Source organism: Mustela putorius, unplaced genomic scaffold (genome assembly GCF_011764305.1).
Source record: "Mustela putorius furo isolate JIRA1106 unplaced genomic scaffold, ASM1176430v1.1 tig00000253_pilon_pilon_pilon, whole genome shotgun sequence".
Lineage (NCBI taxonomy): Eukaryota > Metazoa > Chordata > Mammalia > Carnivora > Mustelidae > Mustela > Mustela putorius.
Genome location: NW_025421329.1, coordinates 4,135,850 through 4,160,444, shown reverse-complemented (window position 1 = coordinate 4,160,444; position 24,595 = coordinate 4,135,850). Strand labels below are relative to the sequence as shown.

Sequence of the window (24,595 nt, the reverse complement as noted above, 5' to 3'; positions counted from 1 at the left end):
GGAACAGCAACAGGAACAAGCTCATTGCTGCTCAACATCCACCAGTCCTTTATTGGAGTTTCAGAGCAGCTAAAACTAGCATTTCTTAAGAGTCTCCAGTCTGCTGAGCAGAGGTGGTGCTGGCTTGGTGTCCATGCCCAGAGGAGAACATCTGAAGAAACTGGCATGCCTTGGTGGCTGCATAGCTGGCCAGAGGCTCATACTGGTCTGGTAGTAAGCACAGCTCCAGCTAAAAGCAGGTGCTGGACTCAAGACTCCCAGAGCCCCCAGGGAAACACACTCCCTGGATGCAATGGGAGAAGGGTCCTCATCTATGCCTCGGGCCCAGTTTGTGACCCAAACACAAAATCTCTCCTTTCTCCTAGCAACCTGCGTCAACTATTCATGCACACCTCTTCCATGAAGCCTTCCTGGAATGCTGCCCCTATCCCAGTCTCTAACTCCCAGTTCACGTGTCTAGGCTACCTCCTGAACATGTCTGCACCTCCTGCCTCTCTTCCTTCACCTAAATATGCCCCTTAACTCCACCAGTTACCTTCATTCAAACCCTAAACCAAATGCCACCTATTCATGGAAGCCTCTCTAAGCTTCTCCAGCCAGAGATAATTCTGCACTTCTCTGTGCTCTCCCAGGCATCTTTCTTATGAGGCAGTACATGCAATGACCACCTTACTGGTGTCAAATCCTGTCTCCACCACTTATTGGCAGTGTGACCTCGCATAAGTTACTAAGCCTTTCTGTGCTTCCATTTTTGAAATGGAGATAATCCTGGTTAATAGCTATTTCCAAGGGTTATTATAAGAATTAATTGAAAGGCTACATGCAAAGTACTTTAAAAAGCACCTTGAGCAAAGCAACTGCCCAATAGGCATTAGCTTCCTTGTGTTATTTTAGCCCTGGCTGTGGGCTTAGCACTATGGTGATTTGGGCATCTGTCTCTGTCTCTGTTCATAGGATATTTGCAAGCTCCTCAGAAGCTTGCACATCAACACTAATACGTTCATAAATACCCAACTAAATTATGCCCTATGGTTTTTTAAAAAATTAATTAACGAATTAATTAATTTTTAAAAGATTTTATTTATTTATTTGACAGAGAGAGATCACTAGTAGGCCGAGAGGCAGAGCGGGAGGGGGAAGCAGGCTCGCTGTCGAGCAGAGAGTCCAATGCGGGCCTCGATCCCTGGACCCTGAGACTATGACCTGAACTGAAGGCAGAGGCTTAACCTACTGAGCCACCAAGGTGCCCCGCCCTATGCTTTTTAAATGTACTTCATATTATGGAAAAAGTCTGATATTTACAAGAGTAGAGTGGAATCTCATGTCCCTAACCTAGGTTTTAACAATTACTAACCTATGACAAAGTTTTTTTCCTGTATTTGCCAACTCATTTTTCTTCCTCCTGCCTCAAGCCCTACATTATACTGAAGAAAATACCAGGCAAATATTTCATTCAGGGAATTTTAAATAAACGTACCCTACACTCATGGAAAGGATGCTATATTCAATGTTTCCTTGTGCCAAGAAGGAATTATCTCCAGGACAGACCCAGCGTTTTGGACCACAGATCCTCCCAGTGCTGTGGGCTTGAACTTTGACCCACCTTCTTTCCAGAGGCATTGCCAATAGTAATTATGCTTTGAGAGGTCATGGTTTGAGTGGGTACCATCTGGTCTTTGTAATAACAAACCGTGGTAGACAAGGATCTTCAAGCATGACTTGATAATTGGGAAAAGCCCCATTTATAGGTCAGAGTGGGTCCTGGGTCTTGCATCAGTGGTTTCCTAACAGGCCAGGATCATACGTGCCTGACTCATGAAATGGTGTCTCAGGCACTTGGATACTCGGGAATATTCACCATTGCAGTGAAGAATTGTATTGCAATAAGCCCTGATCAGTCCTTGTTAGAGGATTTTAGTCAGTTTCAATTTGAACTCTCAAGAGCAAGTTTGCCGATGGAAACATTTCAGATAGAAGCCATCTCTGGTTTTTCCTTATTTGTGTATTTAAAGTGTATTCTTACAACACATTCCACAAGAAGACTTGCTTGGAGAGGTTGTGTTTGGGTTCAGAAAATGGGATGTAGTGGGGTGGGGATGAAAACCATAGTGTTGGTTGTATTTTTGTACCTGAATCAATCAGTCAAAGATTAATTTCATATCTACTGGCTTAGTTATCGTGTGGATGATTGATACTCCCCCATGCTGAAGTCAGATGTTCCTTCTTGGTCCTTCTCAGTGCAATGTTCCAAACCACCATCCCCAATTATGTCTCACCTCTGACTTAGTGACATCAATTTGGAAATTTCACATCCCTGTGTCTGGAAATGGTGTATTTGCTCAGGGTATGTCAGGATCTATGGCTGTAAGTCATGGAAGATACGAGATGCTTCGTGTCAGAAGTTCTCAGACCTTTTTGATACATCCTCATTCCCTAAACACACCTCCAAACACTGCAGGATCATTTTAAAGCAGCTTTGGAAGTTGATAGAGTAAACTGTGTTATTGGACATCAGCGATGATCTTTTTAAAATGTTGCAAATTTGGGGCACCTGGGTGGCTCAGTGGGTTAAAGCCCCTGCCTTCAGCTCAGGTCATGATCTCAGGGTCCTGGGATTGAGCCCTGCATCAGGCTCTCTGCTTGGCAGGGAGTCTGCTTCCCCCTCTGTCTCTGCCTGCCTCTCTGCCTGCTTGAGATCTCTGTCAAATAAATAAATAAAAATCTTAAAAAAATAAATAAAATGTTGCAAATTTAATTGTTTTTTTTTCTTCTTTATTCTTTTCTGTATTTTTTATAATCGCCAAGTCCCCAACTCATGTGCACTTAACTGTGCCTCAGACATACACTGGTCAGCTTGTTAACTGTAAGGACAGAGTCTGAGCTGCTTGGGCCACTGGGGACCCATCCCTGGCTACCCTCTGGTTGTCATGCTTTCTGTTTTTTATAATAAAATTGATGCTTATTAAAGAATGGTACAATTTGGATTTAGAAACATGTCTGAAGCTTGGATTCAAGCATTGGCTCTGATACTTACTAGTTGTTTGACCAGGAAGTCATTCAACCTTGCCAACCAACCCCCTCCTCACTTAAAAAAAAAATCACGGAACAGAGAATGACAACATTTGTTTTATCTACATGAGTTTGCCATGGGAAGTAAAAGCGATGTTCACATACTGTTAAACCATTAATTGAAGTTCATACGTTTTCATGAATTTCACCCAAGAACATCAATAATAAGCAAGCACTATGTCTGAAACTGTATTGATTCTGAGGGGGCAAGTCACTCATCTCTATTTCTTGATATTTCTTATAAGCAATCAACCATCTAGGCAAGAATTTTACTTAGAGAAAAGATACTACATATTTACATGTTTGGAAGCAGGAGAGGCTGAAGAAAAGGCACAACTTTGGACGGACCATGGAGTAGTTCAACTGACAAGATGCCGAGCAATACTTCAACCCTCTGAGTTGATAATACTGCCTTATATATTTGAAAGTGACTAAGAGACCAGATCTTAAAAGTCCTCATCACTACAAAAAATATTTTGTGTTACTAGGCATGGTGTCAGGTACCAACTAGACTTAAGGTAGGGATCATTTTGTAATATATGCAAATATCAAATCACTATGTCATATACCTGAAATTAACATAATGTTATGTATCGATCATACGTCAATTAAAAAAATACTTCAAACCTTTGCCGATAATGCTTACTGTTTAGTTGAAGAGAACTATTTGAGCTCTTACGAGGTTACAGCAGAAACGCTTTTCAAAAACATTTGGACACAGAGCAGAGAGGCAAAATAGTTCTCTTCAACGGATCAAGTGAAATGAATGTGTTTTAAATTCACATTCGGTTAGGTTGAAAAAAGGATTTCTCATTATTTTTACTTTCTGCTATCTTTAATAAAGTGGCAAATAACTCCCAATTCAAGAGAAGAAAAGAATCAAAAGTCAGTTTTAGAGGAATGCTGCCGTATTAACAAAATCTAAGAATTTAGAGAATGTAGCTACGAAGGAGAAAAATCACAATATAATTTAGTGAAGCAGGGAGATTAATCTTGTTGGTGATGTTCAAGCTTTAAAAACAAAGCAGTGTCAAATAAAACCCCCAAATCTAAAGTCAAAGACAGCCCACGAGACCCAGTTTACCTGTTGAACCAGTCATCTGTGTATCGAGGGTAAGGATAAGGGTCATTGCCGCTGAAGTCATAGCTTGCCTCGGCGTTCTGAAAAACACAAGTTGTCTCATTAATTCAATCAAGCCAGACGTGTTGAGGCAAGAGAAAAAGCTGCAAGACATGACTATTTTATGGTTACAGGCCCTCTGTGGAGTGCTTTGTTAATGTTCCGTGCTAGACCAGCCCTCACCAAATGGTGCCAGAGCTGGTGGGTCCTTGGATCTCTTTGTTCTCCTTTTATGCTTCCCAGGGTTCCTCACCCCATTCTAATTCAGACCTTCTAAGAACCGGCAAATTGGAGTCTTACACTCTCCAGGACTGCCTCCGTTTTTAAGTTGAGTCACCACCTGTGGGTAAATGAGGTTCACCTGGGATCTAGGACTTATATGTCCTTGGACTGATGGTCAGAAGGTTCGAGATCTTATGTCACAAGGGAGGCAACTCTGGAGTTTTCTTGCTTTATGCAGAAGGCTCACTTCCAGCTCCCAGCTTCAGACTGACATAGGCTTGTTTCTTTTATATTCATGGGTGTGAAACACCCACCCAAGCCCCTAACATCGACACGATATCAACTTCATTTACTCACTCAACACGTCAGTAAGAGTCTAACCTATGCCAGACACTTTTCCAAATATGGGAATACAGTTGGTGATATCTCTGCCCATGTAACTTACAGCCCAGTGTGGGGGGTGGGCACAGAGCAACAAATGATGAAATAAATAAGTAGACATTTACAAATGGGGAGTACTCGTATACCCTACAGTATTCAGTTCGAAGCTTAAATTCTATGCCTCCAACACCCCTGCCTTTCCCATGGAGAGTCCTTTCCCCATGGAAACTAATTCCATATCCGCTTAAATTATTTTCCATTTTGGTCTTTTAGTTGATGAGCCTTTTATTTTGGTCCACGATGGGAGATGATCCACCACCTTTTGGAGACTAATCCATCCCTTCTCACTGCCTTCTCTCCTTGCCTGGGACACTGAAAATGAGAATGCCATTTTTCTCTGCTTTGTTTTTGAGTTCTGCAGTAAAGCTCTGGAGGGTTTCCTGGTCCACAGCAGACAGGGGGCTGGGGAGCACTGGGTTCGATGTATTTTCCAGTGTGGTCATTTCTTGATTCACGGGTCCTGAGACATTTCCAAGAATTGTGCCCTTTTGTCATGTAAAACGCTTCAGTTTCTGAACCTGATGCATTAGTGGCATAATGTTTTTAAGAGCACATTGATGAATTCCATTAGCTTGTGTTTCCACTTCTTGGATGACAAAAGATGATCTGTCCCCAGTAGTTGTAATAGGCAGAATTATAATACTAATTTATTTAAATAAATGTGGTGTTTGGGGTAGATGTCACCCTGAAATTTAAATTTTTTTTTCTCCCAAGATTTTATTTAAATTCCAGTTAATTAACATATAGTGTGTTGTAAGTTTCAGGTATAGAATTTAGTGATTCATCACTTACATACCCAGTGCTCATCATAACCCTCCTTAATGCCCATCACCATTTAACCCACCTATAGTTACGAGTCTGTTTTCTGGTTTGCCTCTCCTTTCTTTGTTAATCTGTTTTGTTTCTTAAATCCCACATGTGAATTTCTCTGACTAACTTATTTCATTTAGCATAGTACTCTCTAGCTCCATCCACGGTGTTGCAAATGGCAAGATTTCATTCTTTTTTATGGCTGAATAATATTCCACTGTGTGTGTGTGTGTTTTATGTGTATATATATGTGTGTGTGTATATATATACATACATATATACATATGCATACACACACACACACCACACCTTCTTTATCCATCCATCTGTTGATGGACATTTGGGCTTTTTTCATAATTGGTTATTGTAAATAATGCTGCTATAAACATTGGAGTGCATTTATCCCTTTGAATTAGTATTTTTGTATTCTTTGCCATTTTGTATTCTAGTGCCATTGCAGGGTCATAGGGTAGTTCTATGTTTAACTTTTTGAGGAAAGTCCATACTGTTTTCTAGAGTGGCTGCACCGGTTTGCATTCCCACCAGCAGTGTTAGAGGGTTTCCCTTTTTCTATCTCTTCACCAACATCTGCTATTTCCTGAGTTGTTAATTTTAGCCATTCTGATAAGTGTGAGGTGATGTCTCACTGTGGTTTTGATTTGTATTTCCCTGATGATGTGTTATGTTGAATATCTTTTTGTGTCTGTAGGCCATCTGTATGTCTCCTATGGAAAAATGTCTGTTCATGTCTTCTGCCCATTTTTAAATTGGATTATTCATTTTTGTGGTGGTGAGTTTTATAAGTTCTTTATAGATTTTGGATACTAATCCTTTAACAGATATGTTATTTGCAAATATCTTCTCCCATTCTGAAGGTTGCCTTTTAGTTTTATTGATTGTTTCCTTTACTGTACAGAAACTTTTTATCTTGAAGAAGTCCCAATAGTTCATTTTTGCTTTTGCTTCCCTTGCCTCAGGAGAAACAACTAGTAAGAAGTTGCTACAACTAATGGCAAAGAGATTGCTGCCTGTGTTCTCTCTCACTTGTAGGTCTTTCATCCATATTGAGTTTATTTCTGTGTGTGGTGTTTAAAAAAATTTTTTTTAAAAGATTTTACTTATTTATTTGAGAAAGAGAGAGAGAGAGAAAGGAGAGTGCACAAGCAGGAAGAAGGGCAGAGGGAGAAGCTGAGCAGGGAGCCGGATGTTGGACTCCGTCCCCGGACTCTGGGATCGTGACCTGAGCTGAAGGCAGACGCTTAAACGACTGAACCCAGGCACCCCCAATTTTTTTTTTTAAAGATTTTATTTATTTGGCAGACAGAGATCACAAGGAGGCAGAGAGGCAGACAGAGAGAGAGACAGGAGGAAGCAGACTCCCTGCCGAGCAGAAAGCCCGATGTGGGGCTCAGTCCCAGGATTCTGAGATCATGACCTGAGCCGAAGGCAGAGGCTTTAACCCACTGAGCCACCCAGGCGCCCCCCAGTTTTTTTTTAATATAAGAATTTGGGGCCTTATTGAAGTATACTTGGTCTATTTCACATGTAATGAGATTGTGCATATGCATACACCTGTGATCACATTGCCACAACCAAGGTGCTACACCATGTTCATCACCTCCTTAGATTTCTGTGTGCTTATTTGTGTCTGGGTGTTGTTTTTGATTTTGTTGGTGAGAACCTTTAACATGAAATCTATCCTCTTACCACAGTTTAAAGTTCATAATACTGTATTGCTGGCTGTGTTGCACAACACAGCTCTAGAAATTACTCAGCATAACAGAAACTTCATTCCCATCAAAAACAAATTCCTCATTTTCCACCTTCCCCAACCCCATTCAAAATTTGGACCAGTCCTTTTTATCTGTGGTGTTGAACAAGCCTATCCTTTATTCTAGAATCCAGGTCTTCCTTTAATAAGTGGTCATCAGAGAGGACATCCTTCTATCTCCTCCGGCCATAATTGTTGGTTCCAAATGATCTGCTCCTCCTTCTTCCTTTAGATCCCAAACTACTCTCATTTACCTTTTTAAAAAGTTTAATTCTCAACCTGGTCTATATTTTCTGTCTCTGGGAGACATATTTGGCATGTTTTTTGTTTTGTTTTGTTTTTACTTTTCTTGAACTGTTTGGCTTTCAGTTGTTTTGAGAGGTACTATTTTGAAATAATAACTATGTTCAGTTACCCCTAACGTTCTCTGAATTTTTGAGACAAGAGCATTCTTAGGTACAGTTGGGGGATGGGCAATCGAGAGAAATTCAAGTTAGTACTTTTCTTTTGGGTTTTAAAGCTGGGGTTGAAACCTAAGTAATAGATTTGGAAGACTGCTAAGCCTAGTTCCTTTCTCCATAGAAGGGAGAAAAATTCCCTGGTCTAAGGCAAATTGGAAGGAAAATTCAATGAGTAGCCATTGTGGGACACCCAGAAAGGGTGCAAAGTGCTACTTTCTTCTGAGTTGTGTTCTGGAGTAGGATGGAGGTATTTTGGAATGTCCAACCTTGGAAAGGCCTGGGACTCATCTTAGAACAGGGGTCGGTTGCTGTAGTTCAGCAGTGGCTCTCAGGGGTGTCTTAGCTCAGGGACTTGGGGTGGTCCCACTCTGCATTCCTCTGACCATCAGTGTGGAGCAGCTGGCAGCAGGAATATCCTGTGGGAGAGTGTGGTGGTGAGGACATGACAGTGAGAACCAGCTGGCCTAGAAATTTCAGGGGTTAGGACACTGAGGATTCAGGGTTGGGGCAGGATCTGCATGGACTTACAACCAAGACCAGTGGAAATGGGGATGCAAGAGTGGAATCTAGGGGCACAGATGATGAGATGAAAACGTCAGCATCCTTGCACACTCTCCTAAGGCTGTGCTAGTCCTTTGAAGCTCAAGGTCAATCCTGGAGACAGGATGGTGGGGGCAACACCTGAGTTGACCAATGTCAAATTTTTGCCTTGAGTGAGGGCAATGAGGCTGGCAGATAGAAGCTAAATTCCATTAGAGAAAAGAAAAATTGGAATTTTCTGCACCTCTGTGTTTGCTGTCTGATTGCCTGGTTCACAAGCTTTTCACCCTGACTCACTTTTCTGGTTGATAATAATTACCCATGGTCTGGGCTGAGGTCTTTGGTCTCCAACCTTGCCCTGGAGAAAATTGCTTGCCCTGAAGGTGGGCAGGGCCTGGAGAGGGTACTGCACAGATCTCACGGCCGAACTTGCAACCAAGAATCCCCAGAACTCTGGGACCACTTTTCTAAGAAGGGAAAGACCCCATATTTTCTGGGGTCAAATTCACCTTTGAGTGTTGAGATGGTTGCACTGTTTTGTTGTCTTTTAATTAATTTGATGACTAATGCTTAATTCCTTGCGTAACAGTTTATACTGAGTGTTAATGAAGGCAAACAGTAGCGCTTGTTTAGCTGTAGGTCTTTTGGCTAAAAATCAAATGGTTTATAGCAAGAAAGAACAGTGAGCAACTTTTGGTAAGCATTCTGTTTATACTTTTATAGCCAAAACCGAGTCATTTATGGATTTGAATCACAGAGTTGTCATCCATAAAATTATTTGTGTAAGGGAATAAATTAAACCAGCCTTGAGTTATGCCAGAATTTTCTAAAAGAGCGATTAAGGTGGACATTGAGGGGGCAGTGGTGTCTCTGTAAATTTAATGCTTTGGTCATCCCAGGCTAAGCCATTGGCTTGTTTTGGTTTAAATTCTTTCATAACTTCTTTTGCAAATGCATCAGTCTACTTTCTTGCTTTAGAAAATACTAGTTATTTAGTGAACATAATTTAATCATTGGTGATTCAGGATCAGGATGATTCAGAGTCATCACAAAGTACTTTGAATTATCATTGTACCATCGTCCTGAAAGTGAGAAGACTGGACTGAATCCAAACTGACCTCAGGGCTTCCCTGGAAGTTATTTCTGGAAGAAACTTCAGATATTGGTTCCTTTCTCTTATAAGAGTTGAGTGCAGGAGGAAAAAGAAAAATACCCTCTGGTATTTCATAATTCTAAGGCTTAATTTCTGAGTATTTGAATGCATAGTCAGAAATCAAGACTGGATTAGCCCATAGAAAGGAACTTTAATGATTATGACACTGATTCTTATCCAAGCCCTCCGACGGTTATTTGTACCATGTACTTGTTTCCATCAGATGCCCCACCTGCACATTAAGCTAGGAGAGGACAGGAACTTATTTTCAAGAAATCTTCTGACTTCTTGGGGTGCCTGGGTGGCTCAGTGGGTTAAGCTGCTGCCTTCGGCTCGGGTCATGATCCCAGGGTCCTGGGATTGAGTTCCGCTTCGGGCTCTCTGCTCGTCAGGGAGCCTGCTTCCTCCTCTCTCTCTCTCTGCCTGCCTCTCTGCCTACTTGTACTCTCTTTGTCAAATAAATAAATAAAATCTTTAAAAAAAAAAAAGAAATCTTCTGACTTCTTATGTTTGAGATGTTGCCTTCATGCAGCCTCCAAAGTCACAGACTGGCAAATGGCATGGGTCAGATGCCAGGGCTGGTCTCACTGTGAAAACTGATGGTGAACACAGTGGCAGCTATGCCCCTTGCTTTAACACTCTCAGAGAAGCTTCTAAGGCCCTTGAGACTCAACCTGTCTCTGGCACTGCCACTCTGTCCCCCCTCCGCCCAGATTTAGAATTTAATGCCTCTGGGATCTGTGGACTCTGCCTCCTGGGTTGTACACAATGAAGGTGTCTATAGGCGTCAGCTTGGAGAGAGATGCCTTCAAATCAAATAGATCTGGTTTCAAACCTGGGCTGTTTGGTTTTGGCAATTTTCTTATTTTCAGGAAACCACAGTTTCCTCGTCTTTAAAATGCAGATGATAAACCTGTAAGTACTTGGTTGTTATGAGGATAAAATGAATCAATGTAAGCCATCAAGTGCATTCCCTAACAGTGTGGGCACTCCCTCACCTCCGTCTTCTTCTTCCAGGTCCTTCACTTTCTGTGATCACCTATAGCAAGAGTCACAAAATATGGTATGTGCCAAATCCGACCCTCTACCTGTTTTTGTAAATAAAGTTTTATTGGCACACAACCATGTCTATTTGTTTTATTGCCAAAGGCTGCTTCCAAACCATGACAGTAAATTTGTGATAGAAGCCTGCAAATCTTAAAATATTTACTACCTTTTAGAGAGTTTGCCAGCCCTTTGCTGTCATCTTAGGTCTCTCCGGTCCCCAGGCCACCCTTTGAGAGCCTGAGGCCTACACTATTTCACCCAATCCTTGTCGTCCTGAAGGACCTCCTTTGTTCTCAGACATACCTATCCCATGCCCTGTTCATTAGGAGGGCTGTAGTTGCTGAAAAGGAATCTGATATCCGCTAGCCTCAGTACACTGCTAAGAGTTTGATGTTTCCCTCCCCTGGCTCTCACACCAATCCAACGTGGGTCCTCAGGTGTGACTTTGGTCAGAAACTGAAAGGGACACTCATGGAAGCGGAAGAGAGCATCTGGCTAGGATGGCAGGAAGTCCCAACATTGTTTCCACTATCCCTGCCGGCTGCTTCTAGGGGCAATAGCCCTCTAGATCTTTGTCTTTCAATCTACAAGTGTCCTATCTGTTCCCAAAGTCAGACCAATCACTCTTGGCAGAGAGCAGCAAGTAATGGTAGTGAATAGCCCTCTGGCATGCAGAGGTGATTGCCAGGTGATACGCGTACATATGGTGTGTGCCTTACAAGGCCTTACCCATCTTTCATTTTTGTGGTGCTGTGTTGACATTCTTACGATACAAGCTTTCATTATAGATCAATACAGTTAACATGGGGGACCACTGCTCCATGAGAGAACAGATATTTTTAGAGCACTGAGGAACAAACTCTGTGGTCTGACTATAAAATTAAGAAAGTGGTATCTTTAATCAGGGCTGCCATGGACAGTCGTCCAGGTTGTGCCTTGCATAAGGATGCATAACAAAGGGGAGCAATTAAAGGCTGCACTGGACTCCACGAGCCGTGTGCGCTGGGGTGGGACTTGAAAAAATAATTGGCCAGTCCTTGGGGAGTGGGCACCCTTTTCTCATTTGTTTGACCAGAAGGAGGGTGCTGTTTTGCAATTCATGCACCAGGAGGGAATGCTTTTCTCAATTTCACACAAATGCATGTAAGTACAACCACATCTATGAACCATGGCAAGAAGTTCATCCCCTCGTTAGCGTCATATATAAGCTCAGACCTCAAAAAAATTGTACCAGGGAGACAAGATGTCCCCTGTGAAACGTCAGGTAATACCAGACTTACCTAATGTCTCAAACAATTAAGAGTATTATGAGTACAACATAGCATATGATTAATCACCAATGAGATTCCAACAGCTATAGGCACTCAGAACAGGAGAGTACATCCATCCCATTTGTCTCTTTATTCTGACTTCTCCTTTCCCTGAAGGCGTTTAACCATATAACCCAGCCAGGAGCTATGTAACTGTATTAGTTGAAATTGCACTGTGCTCATGGACTAATGAAAGAGAAATGAGCTTCCCCGGATAGACTTGCAAACTGCAACCATATTGCCCCAGAACAAAGCTCATCTGTATGGAAACTGAGCAGCAAAATAGCCCAGGCCATTAGAGTCTAGAGAATTTTGCTATTGTGCCTACTTGCATCAAATATGGTCATGGCTGAATGTTCCCAACTGTGCCTATTTTGATTTTCCTCAAATAATTCTCCCACATGCACTGCTTTAATGATAATGTTCAGCTCACTTTTGACTGAAACCAACATTAAAGGGATTTATGTCTATATTAAGTCTAGCTATAAAACTTAATGAAATTTAACATTACTCCAGCCCTCAGAAATTAAAAAAAAAAAAAAAGATACATCGTCAGAAGTGTTTGAAATCTCTCTTTTATACCCCTGAGATGGCCACAGTTGTGCATTTTTCCAGCGATGGCGTGTTCTCTGATGGTGGATTTGACAACTCTCACCACCACTTCCTTCTCGCTCCTGTAAATTCTGGTGACTTCTGTAGTCCCCAGAGTACTCTTGGGGTGAGAAAACAAACTAACATCATAGCTGGGCCGGGCAAGGATCATATGCCCTCAAGCTATATCCTGGACCACTGGGCTTCCTCTGTTTTCCAAAGCTGAGCAGTCCCTTCCTTTGACCATCAGGTTGCTCTTCTAGGCAGATCTGAGAGAGGTTCTAAACACTACACATAACAGGAGGAATTGGTATTAATTCCCAATGGTTAATGCAGAGCCTTTCTCTCATTTTATTTAATAGTCTACTGAACCCTGTGGGGTAGAAGAGCAGATGTATTGAAGTATTGATGGAAGGGGTGAGGTTATATCTCCAAGAAACAGTCAAAGCCATACCTCTGGATGGTTGCCGTAGAGTTATCTCTATCTATCTATCCTTGACTTGTCTGGTTATTTTAAAAATCCTATGAAGCTTGTATTAGGCTGGTTGAGACTGATTCCCACCCATGAATTTTTTAAGAGCTATTCTGAACGTGTGAAATCCAGGCTGACCTGACGCTTTTGAGGAGAAACTGCCATTCACTGTAATGAGGCTCCGAGAGCTGCCTCTACGACAGGGTCCCATACTTGTTCAGAAAGAATTTACATCTCTATTTTCACTAGCTGCCAACCCAGATTTAGCATTTCCTTCAATTCTGGCTTCAGACTCCAAGCCACCGTATTATTAGCGGGACCTGTGAGCTTGTCACCAATACGTACTGTCATATCGCATTATAGTGCTTGCTGATGGGCTGAAATAGCTTTTCTACTCAGTCCTCCCTGCCACTAAATGTTGTTGATTAATGCATTAAGAAAGAATGATACACACCACCATTCAGCACAGGTGTATTTTTATACACTGAAAACTGCATTTCAATATAGTTGTTTTCTTTGATTATCTCATATATTTTGTTTTATGGATTTAAAACATTTTTCTGAGAAGGAGGGGAGACATTTGTGTACCAGGCGGTCAGTACAATTTCTCAGAAGAGAAATTTGGCAATATCCATCCAAATAAAAGACACACAGACTCTTTGACCCAGCTGTCCCACTTGGAAGAATTTATCCTAAAGGTGTACTTGCACATAACATGAAATACTTGCTTTTTAGTGTATTCATGGCCACACTCTTATCATAAAGGTGAAACACCAGAAGCAGCTTCAGTGTCCAACAGCTGGGACAACTGAAATAAATGATGGGGCACCCTTAAGACTCTGCAGCCCCCACCATGATTGAGGGGTCAAGCCTACCATGAACTCATTCCTAGGAAATAGGAAATATTGCAAGTAAGAAAGGCAGTATGTACAATGGAGGGCCTTGCGAGCTCCCATTTGCACTGAAGAGAAGGGTATTCTCGGTGATAAATACACGCAGTTTTTCTGGAAAGATACCCAAGAGCCTTTTTATAAAGCGCTTTGCCTCTACAGAGGGGCTTGGGGTCTCCGGTGGAAGGAAGACATAATTTTCACAGCATAACCTTTTGTTCTCTGTAAAAAAATTTTTTTTTTTTTTGCTGTATGATAACAGGTAACTCATAACGAGTGCGAGGGACTCTTTGATATCCTTATGGGGTAGAAAATACTCTTATCACTCTCATTCTGTGAGTGAGGAAACCCAGGCACAGAGAGGCTGAGTATTTTGCCTGAGGTTGCACAGATGAAAAAGAGACGGAGTAGGGATTTAGACCAGGCAGTCTGGCTCCGGAGGCTTCTCCTCTAACCATGCCGTCATGCTGTTCTGCATAATAAGAACCATAACCAGAGCCTTCTATTGCATTCATTGTTTAAAAGAGAAAAAACCAAATACCTAGCAAATAGAAAGGGCCAACTTAGTGGATGTACTCCCTAAATGTCAGTGGGTCATTCTGTCCAAATCTGAGCAGGTACATTGAGCCAATAATGTAACTCCCACCCCGGGACACACCTCACTCAAGAGGCGGGGGGCACATCTCTTCCTTTGTATGGTCTGTTCATTCTCTGAACAGCGTAGTTGGTTTAGTAGAGTCTCTCATCCAAGGTAGGTATGATGTCTTTGAGGCCTCAAGCAGCAGGTATGCCTTCAAAGAGAAAGCTCATTTTCCTGCTCTCAACAGCAAGTCTTAAGCTACTCCCTTCTTCCTCTGTTGCTTATGTTGTTCCTCTTAGAAGGGGGACTTTTTTTTTTTTTTTTTTTGGAGAAACAGGCATTATACTCTATGTGAGACAAACAGCAGTGGCGAGTGGAGTCCTCAGAAACGGAAATCTTGGAAATACCTCTCCTCCTCCTTCTTCTTCTCCTTCCTCATCCTCTTTTCCTTCTTCTCCTTTCTCTCCTTCTCCTCCTCCTCCTTTCTCCAGAGACTCTTCAGCACTTGTGGTGGCTCATGGATTTCTGAATGCCGTCTGAAAATCACCGGCCCATAGTCGTGTTCCATGAGAGGCTTGCCCGCGGTCCCTTCAGTAACATCAGATTGTGACTTCTCCCAAAGCACTCCTCCATCCTTCTTACTATGGCAGCGACAGGTCACCATCAAGTACGCCGTGTCTTTCATGCCTCCCTATTTCTGGCCGTTCATCTCCTTATCTGACAGAGGCAAGCACGGGCAGGTGGGGCGCCAACTTGGGTTGTTTTTATTGTGTTTATTTTGCCAATTACTTCCATTTATGTCAAGGGATGTAGGTTGTTTCTCTGTTTGAAATAGGGATTTATAGTTTTCCCTTGAAAACACATTCATTTATGTTGAAGATGTGAGTCAATTTAAGGAAATCTGCTCGGGGAAATAATAGCACCATTGCAAAAACTGTGCAGGTGTGTTGTGATGGGTCATGCTTGGCAAAACCTGGGATAAAACCACGGTAGTATTTCTGGCTTCGGACCCTCCTGTTATGAGCAGAATTGAGTATCTGCACAGCGGATCTGAAGGAGTAATGGGAAAGACGTTCTGTCCTCCAATCTCAATCTTGTCCCTTGGCATTTCAAAGTCAGAACTTCAATTCTTTACATTCTCTGGGCTCTTGGCTTTCCTTCAAGCATTCAACCTATAGTTTGTTTATTTTTTTTTCACTTAACAAGTATTTCTTGAGTACCAACTGCTTGCCAGGCACTGTAGAGTCCCATCCCTTAGCTGAGATGCCTTGCCTTAGTCTTGGTGAGTGAATACGTTAATTATCAACAACGTTTTGGTTAGCAGTGAACTTAGGCTGCTCAGTAGAATTGCATTCTAGAAGTATGAATACTTGAGTGACCCCTGGATTCTGATTTAATTGGTCTGGGGGCAGGACTTGGGCAGTAGTTTAAAACCAGTAGTTTAAAAACAAAACAAAACTCTGCAGATGATACAGATGTCAAGGCAAGGTGTAGAACCACTGACCCAACACCTTTGTTCATCGCTTCCCTTCTGGCTCCCTTGCCCTGTCCAGTGTGGCTCATGGACCAGTAGCATTGATATCGTCCAAGAACTTGTTAGCAATGAAAAGTCTTAGGCTGTCCCCAGACTGGCTGAATCTGAATCTGCATTTTGATCAGATCTCCAGGAGATTCAGGTTTGCACAGATTCTTTTATTCGCAAAATGGATCCATGGAGTGGGTTTTGCCTGTGGCTCATTGCTTCCCCTCTATGCATCCATAATCTCCCTGTTTCAACCTTCTCCTCCCACTTTCCCTCCTCTCCCTTCCACCTAAATTCTCTGGCAGGAAGAAGCCGAATTTGATAAACCATTCATATTTTAACACAAATAAGTCCAGTACAGTGCCTTTTCCAATATTATTCGCTTTAACAGAAAAGAATGGATACTGGAAAGGGCTAAAGAACATAATCTCTAATAGTAGAGAATAAGGAGTGGTATTTTGGAAGCATTGGGAGCTTCTTGGCATCTCTCAGAGTGAACTGCATTCTGTAGAGCAAGTTCTGAGAATAGAGTTGTCACAGTGGATTCTTTGGTTCATCAGGCCACTCCTGATGAACCAAGGAAAACTAGAAAGCCAGATAAAGTGTGTGATCACTGCACAATATAATGGTGTTCTCTGTACTTCTAGCAGGCTAGAGCCATTGCCAGGATGGATTCCACAAGAAAGAAGAGTGAAAGTTCAAAGTGAAGGTTTTCCTGCAGTTGAATACTTTTTTATGAATATTAAGGTTTGAATTATTTTTTGCTGCCTGCTGCTTAAAATAAAGTTTCTGTCAAAACCTTAAAAATACACCCAATTATAGACAAAACTAAATGCCAAGCCGCTTTACCAACAATAGGAGTTAAGACATTTCTTTTAAAGTGTGTGTAAATTTCAATGCATGCACGTGTTTACTGGATTCTAACAAGTGATATAGATAAACTGAAGTTAACCATGTAGTAGGATATCCTTTGGTTTTAGTAAAAATGAGGGCGCACAGAGGCAACTGCAAGTGTGCTCCGGTTCTGTGTGCAGCCATCGTATGCCCTTCTAGCCAGAAGCCGACCTCTCTGAGTATAGATACTGCTCCAAGCCCATCTCGGCACACCACCTGCCCAAGCACCAGTCAATCCTCCCGGCTCTGTGCCAGCCTTGTGGACTCTCCCCTTTCCCGGGACCCTTCGCTGCTGAGGTGTCCTATGTCCTCACAATGACCAAGTTGACCTTGAGCCAGTTGTACAAAAGCAGCTCAAGGCAGTGCTGCAAGCCTTTGTCACTTGTTTGCCATTTCAAAAGAGGCTGACACAAAGGCAAGGGCTCATTTCAGGTTGAAGGCAAAGAAATGATGTGGGTTTAAGAAAGGCAGTCCGAGTTAGCCTTGATAATTTAATGAGAGGGTGAGGAGAGCCATCCATCCCGCAGGGTAAGTGGAGGGATGTCCTGGGTCCCAGAGGCCAGCAGATGGGCTTACAGTAGCTGCTCTTGGACCTCACACCTCGCCTGGGAGGGAAGATCACAGGGGCTGGCAGCAGCCCGCGCATCTGGCTATTTAAACCTGCTTCTCGAAGTTCCATGACGCCGAAGTGTGCTCTCAGGCTCTACCTAGAGCAGCAAGCATGTAAATCGGCAGGGCCAGAGTGAGACACTGTTTGGGAAAAGGATCAGAAGAGCACGTCTCAGCCAGGGTCTAAATTTGTGTTGTCAAGGTGACAAGGTGCAAGTCGATTCGTGTTTCCCTCTTTTGACTGGGTGTTCTGCAGTGTTGTAGCGAGGGATGATCATAGCTTCCTTTCTCTTGGGTCCTCTGTGAGGGTTCTGCTTGCCTTGGAATGGCTGCTGAGGTCCAAGGCCACTACCTAGGAGTTCGGACGTCCTGGGAGAGAGGGAGGCATGGTTTACGGCCCTCCCTGCGTGGTTGATTATACAACTTCAGTGTCACCTGCCTCTCCTTTTTCAGCCCTAAAAATAGCAAAGAGGTCACTGATAATCGAGTCATCTCACTGAAGGAGTTGCTCAGTCCAACTGTTATTGGTAAGATGGCTGAAGCCCATCTTACCCGTTTTTCCCTCCAGTCAAAAGCATAGCAACACGAATAAGCAGATCACACAGAGGCCCGTGGTTATTCTATTTGAAGATACAAGTTTTAGGTATAAACCTCATATGTGTATAATTCAACACAAATTAACTTCGGTTGAGCCTCACAATGATTTTGAGAATTGAGTCTTGTAACCCCCTATTTTACAGATAAGAAGACTGAGGCTCGGGGAGGTCATGTGATTGGCTCATACTAGAACTGAGATCTTCTGATTCAGACCCATTCTCTTCTTTCTGTACTTCATGGCATCTGCAGATCTTTCTGACCATAAAAAATGGGGAAACAAACGACAAGACTGATAATCTTGTTTATCCCAGCATTCTTGAAACTGGGTGGGAACATTCATACCCGAGATATATGATATAGCAGAAAGATGTGTGTTTATGTGTGTGTGTGTGTGTGTGTGTGGTGGGGGTGGTGGAGGGAGCTGGTTCTCGGGGCTTTTGGTGGTCACTCATTTTTGCATCCATTATAAATCAAACTCAAAATCTTTCAGCATTTTTTTCACTTGTCTTCCCCCAGGCCCCAACAGTTAATCTCCGCTTTAGTGAGTCTTTTTAGGATAAACTCGGTAATGGGAGATGATGGAAACAGAGTGTTATGACCTTGAGAAAGAAGCGAAAAGGAAAAACGAGGCACACTCCAGTATTCAGAGCTGAAAAAAAAAAAGCTAAGTAGATCAGTTCCCTTTCATGGTGAAGTTGTTTGAGTCTTACCTTTGAATAGGCCCAGTTTCATGTTCCCAGCTAATGTGAAATGCGACACAGGAAAGGACTGATCCCCAACTGTTCTGGAGAAAGATTAAATGCACTTCTGGTTCCTTTCACAGCTATTTATCATTTTAATTGGTTTTGAAGCCAAAAAATTTGATGGCACTTGTGATGGCAATCCAACTTCATAATTCATAAACTCTGGAAAAGGGATTACAGCCTTCATTTGGAGGCTGTACGCACAACTTATTAAGTTGCTACAAGGATGAGGCACCAGAATCCACATTAATCACACAATCGCTTTGTGCACGGAGGTGGCACTCATTGAAGTACAGACATGAGTTTTTTGGGAAAGGAAATCCAGGGCTCTAGACCTTTTAGGGATGACATGCCCTTGCCTATCGTGGTCCTTGCCACCACAATACCATTGTCAGCCCCAGCATTTCTAAGAACCATGAAGAATGCTCATCTGTCCTCTTGACTTCCCAGTCCATGGCCTTCTCCCCCCACTCCAGTGACTCCCCTTCGGCTCCATCTTAGCATCTCCCTTTTCATCTTCTCATAACCCAGAACAGTGACTCTGTCCCAATCACAGAAGCCATGTCTCTTTTTCTGTTCTCCACCCCCTCCCATCCCCTCCTTCATACATCACCACATCTCCTAATGTGGCCGACAAATCTCCAGTCCACTACACTCTCTTTTTGTGTCTTTTCCATCCTATTTGGATCTGCACACTTTTTAGAAACATAGGACCACATTCCCTGGAGTATGCAGCATCATGTTTTCCCTCTTTAGCTTCACCCCAATGCCAATCATTACTGGCTGAAACCAATTTCTCTCTAGCTTGGGGGTACCCCAGCTTTTTCTGGAAGGGTCAGATGGCAAATGTTTTAGGCTTTGTGGGCCATATGGTCTCTGTCACAATGACTCCCTTCTGCTTTTGTAGTGGATATCAAAGATGTGTGAACAAGTGGGTGTGGCTGTGTTTCCATAAAACCTGACAACGATGGAAAGGCAATGGGGGGGGGGGCTGTAGTTTGTAGTTGTGGGCTGTTTATTGTGAGTGGAACAGGGTCTGCCAATAAAGATTGTTGAAGTCATAACCCTGGCATGAAAACTAAATCCCCCATGAACATGACCATATTTGGAAATAGTGCCTTTGCAGATGTAAACAAGTTAAATGAGGCCATACTCCAATTACAATGGGCCTGAAATCTAATGACTGGTGTCTTTATAAGAATGCCATGTGAAGGGAAAGAGACAGAGACAGAGAAAGAGGACAATGCTAGCTGAAGGTGGAGACAGAGATTGGAATGATAGGTCTACAAGGGTTGCCCACAACCACCAGAGACCAGGAGAGAAGCATGGAGCCAATTCTCCCTCAGAGCCTCCAGAAGAACCAGCCATGTTTTTACCTTGATTTCAGACTTCTGGCCTCTAGAACTGTGAAAGAATACATTACTCTTGTGATAAGCCACCTAGTTTCCCATAATTTGTTGCAGTAGCCCTAGGAAATGAGTCTATGGCTCTAGTGTTACCTTCTCCCACTCCCCTTCAAACAACTCTGTCCATGCCTATCCTCCATGCTGTTTTGTCTCTTCATAGTTCTCTCTAAAGCAGGTTAAGTTGAGTCAGTTCAACTATTATCTCATTTAAGAAGATCCCTACCCATGTGACCTTTTTCTTTGGATAGTTTCCATCCACAATCCTTCTCTCCATTTTCCATCACCTCCAGTTTATTGTAAGTGATTCAAGGATGTGGACTATGTCTTACTGGATGCCACAGTGGACACAGCAGATGTCAGTGCATGTTCAATGAATGAATGAATGAACTAATTACAAGACAAATAATTGTCTGAAATCATTTGTTCACTCTAGTATCATTTGATATTATGGGAGTTATCAGGTGGAACTTGCTCATTTTCTACATATTAGCTAAATTATTAAAAAAAGACGATTTGTTTTTGGAATTAGGCAGAACAACACAAGAAACCAAGGGTTTCTAAATCTCTAAGATTCACCTTTTGGTTAGTTGTGTTTCTGTGAATTCAGTGTTAATTTTTCCTAAGCCTCCTTTTTTATGTGTTGGTGTCATATTACTTTATTTATACTATGATAGCTATGGCAGTGCTGTATGCAGCATTATTTGCATATTTTAATTGCATTTTGCCCTTAATATTTTGGAAAAACAAGTGGAAAGTGGAAAATGGGGTAAGCTGACACTAGATTTAAAAATAGAGGTCTTATATATTTAATTCAATTGAAAAAAGATAGAAATCATTATGTGTGTTGCAAATGTCAAATCTTTAGCCTCAATTGAGTATTTACTGAACCCAGCTGTGTTCAGTTACGATAGAAAAAAATTTAAAAATATTTTATCTTTTCACTGGCAAATCGTCAAAAATTTTATCTAAAAGTTCAGATATAATAAGGATTATATAAGTATGATAATTTTTTTAGTTTTCTGGGAATTTAATCACATTATAAAGTCACATTTAACAAGCAAATTTGGGAACTGCATATATTTTCAAAACATTTCAAATGGAAAAATAATCAGAATTCCATTTAAACTTATTTCCTTTAGCTAAAAATCCCAGTATCTACTTGCTATTTGTCCATAAATCTTTATGAAACTTTTAAGATACAAAAACTGATGGAAAAGGAAAGGAAATGGAGTGTCCTGGTTTAGGTTGATTAAGCCACTCTCCCCTCCCCCACATGGGCAAGTGCTTTTCTGGGATTATTAGACTGAAAACATCAAAGTCCACATCCTGAGTTCCTTATTCCATGCTGGCAACACGGCTGGAATGGACTGCCAGACAAGACCAGATCATAGCCTGTTCACTCCCAGACGCATGCTACATCAGTGATAACAGTGTTCATGGAGAAGAGTATTCAACTCTAGGAGCCACGGAGCTATTTCTAGGCTCCTTGTCCTCTAAGGAGATTAAATAGCAGTTGGATTACCATATGGCACAGCAATGCCAGGATAAAGGAACTCTTAATTTCATACCAAAACCTGCACAGGCATGTACATGGTGACTTCATTTATAATTGTCCAAACTGGAGGTTACCCAAGGGTCCTACAACTGGAGAATGGATAAACTCTGGTTCATGCACTTGATGGGTTACTACATGGCAATAAAAAAGGAACAAGTACTGATATATATGACCACGTGGATTAATCACAAATGGATTGACAACAGGCAGTTTGAGACGGCTAGAATTCCATATATATGACATTCTCTAGAGAAGGCCCAACAATTGGGATGGAAAACAGATTGGTGGTTGTATGGGACCCAGGGTGGTGCCTGCAGAGGAGCTGACTACAAGGGGCAGCATGAGTCAAGTTATTTGGTGAGGTGGGGATTTTCTTTCTCTTGGTTGTGGTGGTGGTTATGTAATTTTATGCACTTGTCCAACTCATAGAACATTGCACCAAAAAGAATAAATTTGACTTTCTGTAAAAAGAAAGAAGTGAATGGAAAACCAGCAAGTGGCTTTCTGGCTAGAGTGATAGTAAGTCAGGGCTCTTATCCTGGTAAAGTATTACAGGTGATTTCTAGTTATAGGTTTGGAATGTACTGCCTTCTCCCTTATATCGGTTTTTTCTTTCCCCCTATTTTGAAGACCTATTTCCAATAAAATTGACTACTGGTTGGGCTGTGGATTCTCTCTGACTTGGTCAGCAAGGTACTAAAACACTGGCTTTGGTGTTCTTCCCAATTGTCCATGTCAGCACAGGGACATGTCTCCTTCAGAGTCGTGTTCTTTCAGGTTCAGAAAGAGTTTAACTCCATTTAAGGAGAAAAAAACTACCCTGGGGGACATAGTCAAAATGTGCTTGTTAAAAAGTGTCCTTTTTCTTGAAAGGCATGCTCTTCCAGATAGGGGTTCTTTGGGATGTGGGGGCAGGATAGAACTCTGTTCCTGAGAACTTGGAACTCTGTTTCTGAGAACTTGGAACTCTGTTTCTGAGAACACATCCTAGAAGAGGAGAGCTTCATCCTTTCCTCAATCGGAACCTGTTTCTCACCTTCCATCCCCACCAGTGGCTCATTACTCAGCATTTCAATGGAGGCTTGGCTGGCGAAAGCCCTTCAATTCATCTTCATCTGTGGTTAATTACTGTAATTGACGTAACACTGTTTCTATCCCTAAATCTATTAACCAGCAAATGTTCAAGTCATAGGCTCTCAACTCTCATTAATCTCATTGCTTAACAGTTTTTTTTTTTTTTTAAAAATCATGTATTTTGTTTCCTCATTATGGAAATTTCAAGTTAGCAGAAAAAATAGGGACATGTTGGCCTCAGCATCACTTTTGTTTTTCAAGGGCATTGAAGTCTTTGAACATTGCAACATTCCCTTCGCTTTATTTTCCCTCTCTATGAGATCAGAAGAAGAAGTGATGCTTTTGGGAGGACTGTAAATTGATTCAATCTTTTTAAAGAATAATTTGATAAGCTTTATCAAAATTAAAATTGCATGTACTGCTTGACCCAGAAACTTCACCTCTAGAAATTCATTCTAAAGGGACAGTCACCCAAGAATTCAAAGACCTATGGCTAAGGAAATACATTCATTCCACAGTTTACAGTAGCAGAACATTGGGGGAGAATCAAAAAGTCAAATTTTAGGGGCATAGTTGAATAAATTATGGTATATCCAACCCATGGGAGAGAATATGTTGTTACATAACAAGGAGGATTGTACAATATGACCCATTGTATGATTCTAGTTTTGGGGAAAAAAAAAGTCCGGGAGATTCACAAAAAAACAAGCACATCATCAAAACTGGGAAGTGAGTCGGGATTGTAGAGGAGGGGTGGAGTGGGGGAAGAAGGGGAACTAGCAGTTTTTATTTGATCTACTCTTCTGTAATACCTAAGTCTTTTTTATGATGAGCTGACTTCCTTCTATATTAAAAATGGAAATATGGAAAAAAGCAGGAGTGATGTGGCTCTAAGGATTTAGTAATCACGTTTAAACGATCCCCCTTTCAGCCTGTGCAATGATTGGAGAGTTTCCAAGTGTCTTGGCATCTGTTTCCTTCTTTTATGCTTCAGACAACCTAGGGAGGTGGGCAGGCGTATATAGCTTCTCCTGGGGTAGGAAACACACTCATCTTCCAGGACACAAGCAGTTCCCATTCCCGCCCTTCCCACAGTCCTGGAGCATTCTCAGTAGTAACTGATTTCTAAAAGAGCTCTTTAGCTAATAGGTTGTTTTAAAAATCGTACTTCTAAAGTTGATGTAGAATTCATCTGTAACAAAGTAGATGGTGCTAAGAATACAGCTGGGGGAGTTTTGGCAGTGTGTACACCCATGGAACCGTTATGGCAGTCAAGGTGGAGGACATTTCCATCTCTTGGAAAGTTCTCTCATGCCCTTCTGAATTCATCTCCACCCACCTCGGTCAACCACTATTCTGAATGGAACCAGAGAGTAGGTACTTCTCTTTGTTCCCAGCCTTCTTCAGCTAACATAATGTTCTTGAGATTGGCCTATTTTGTCTTATGTATGAGTAGTTTGTTCCTTTGGTTGGGGAATGGTATTCCATTGTATGAACATGCTCCGATTTTATGTATCCATTCACCGATGGTGGGCATTTGAATTACTTCCTGTTCTTGCTAATATGAATAGAGCTGCTATGAGCATTCTTGTATACTTCTCTTTATGCTTTCATTTCTCTTGGGGAAATACTTAGGGAGTGGGATTGTGGCTTGTATGGTAAGCGTGTGTTTAACTTTGTAAGTGACTGCCAAACCTTTTCTCAAAGGGATTATCCCA

General features: G+C 41.9%; 1 protein-coding gene across 1 annotated transcript in view; it reads right to left on the bottom strand.

The window, feature by feature from the left end:
- The window catches only part of PCSK2 (proprotein convertase subtilisin/kexin type 2), a 272,552-nt gene that overhangs the window by 73,255 nt on the left and 174,702 nt on the right, over nucleotides 1-24,595 (bottom strand). Inside the window, 1 exon segment of the mRNA NM_001386192.1 lies at nucleotides 4,154-4,230. Within this exon segment, the coding sequence (NP_001373121.1) occupies nucleotides 4,154-4,230 (77 nt within the window).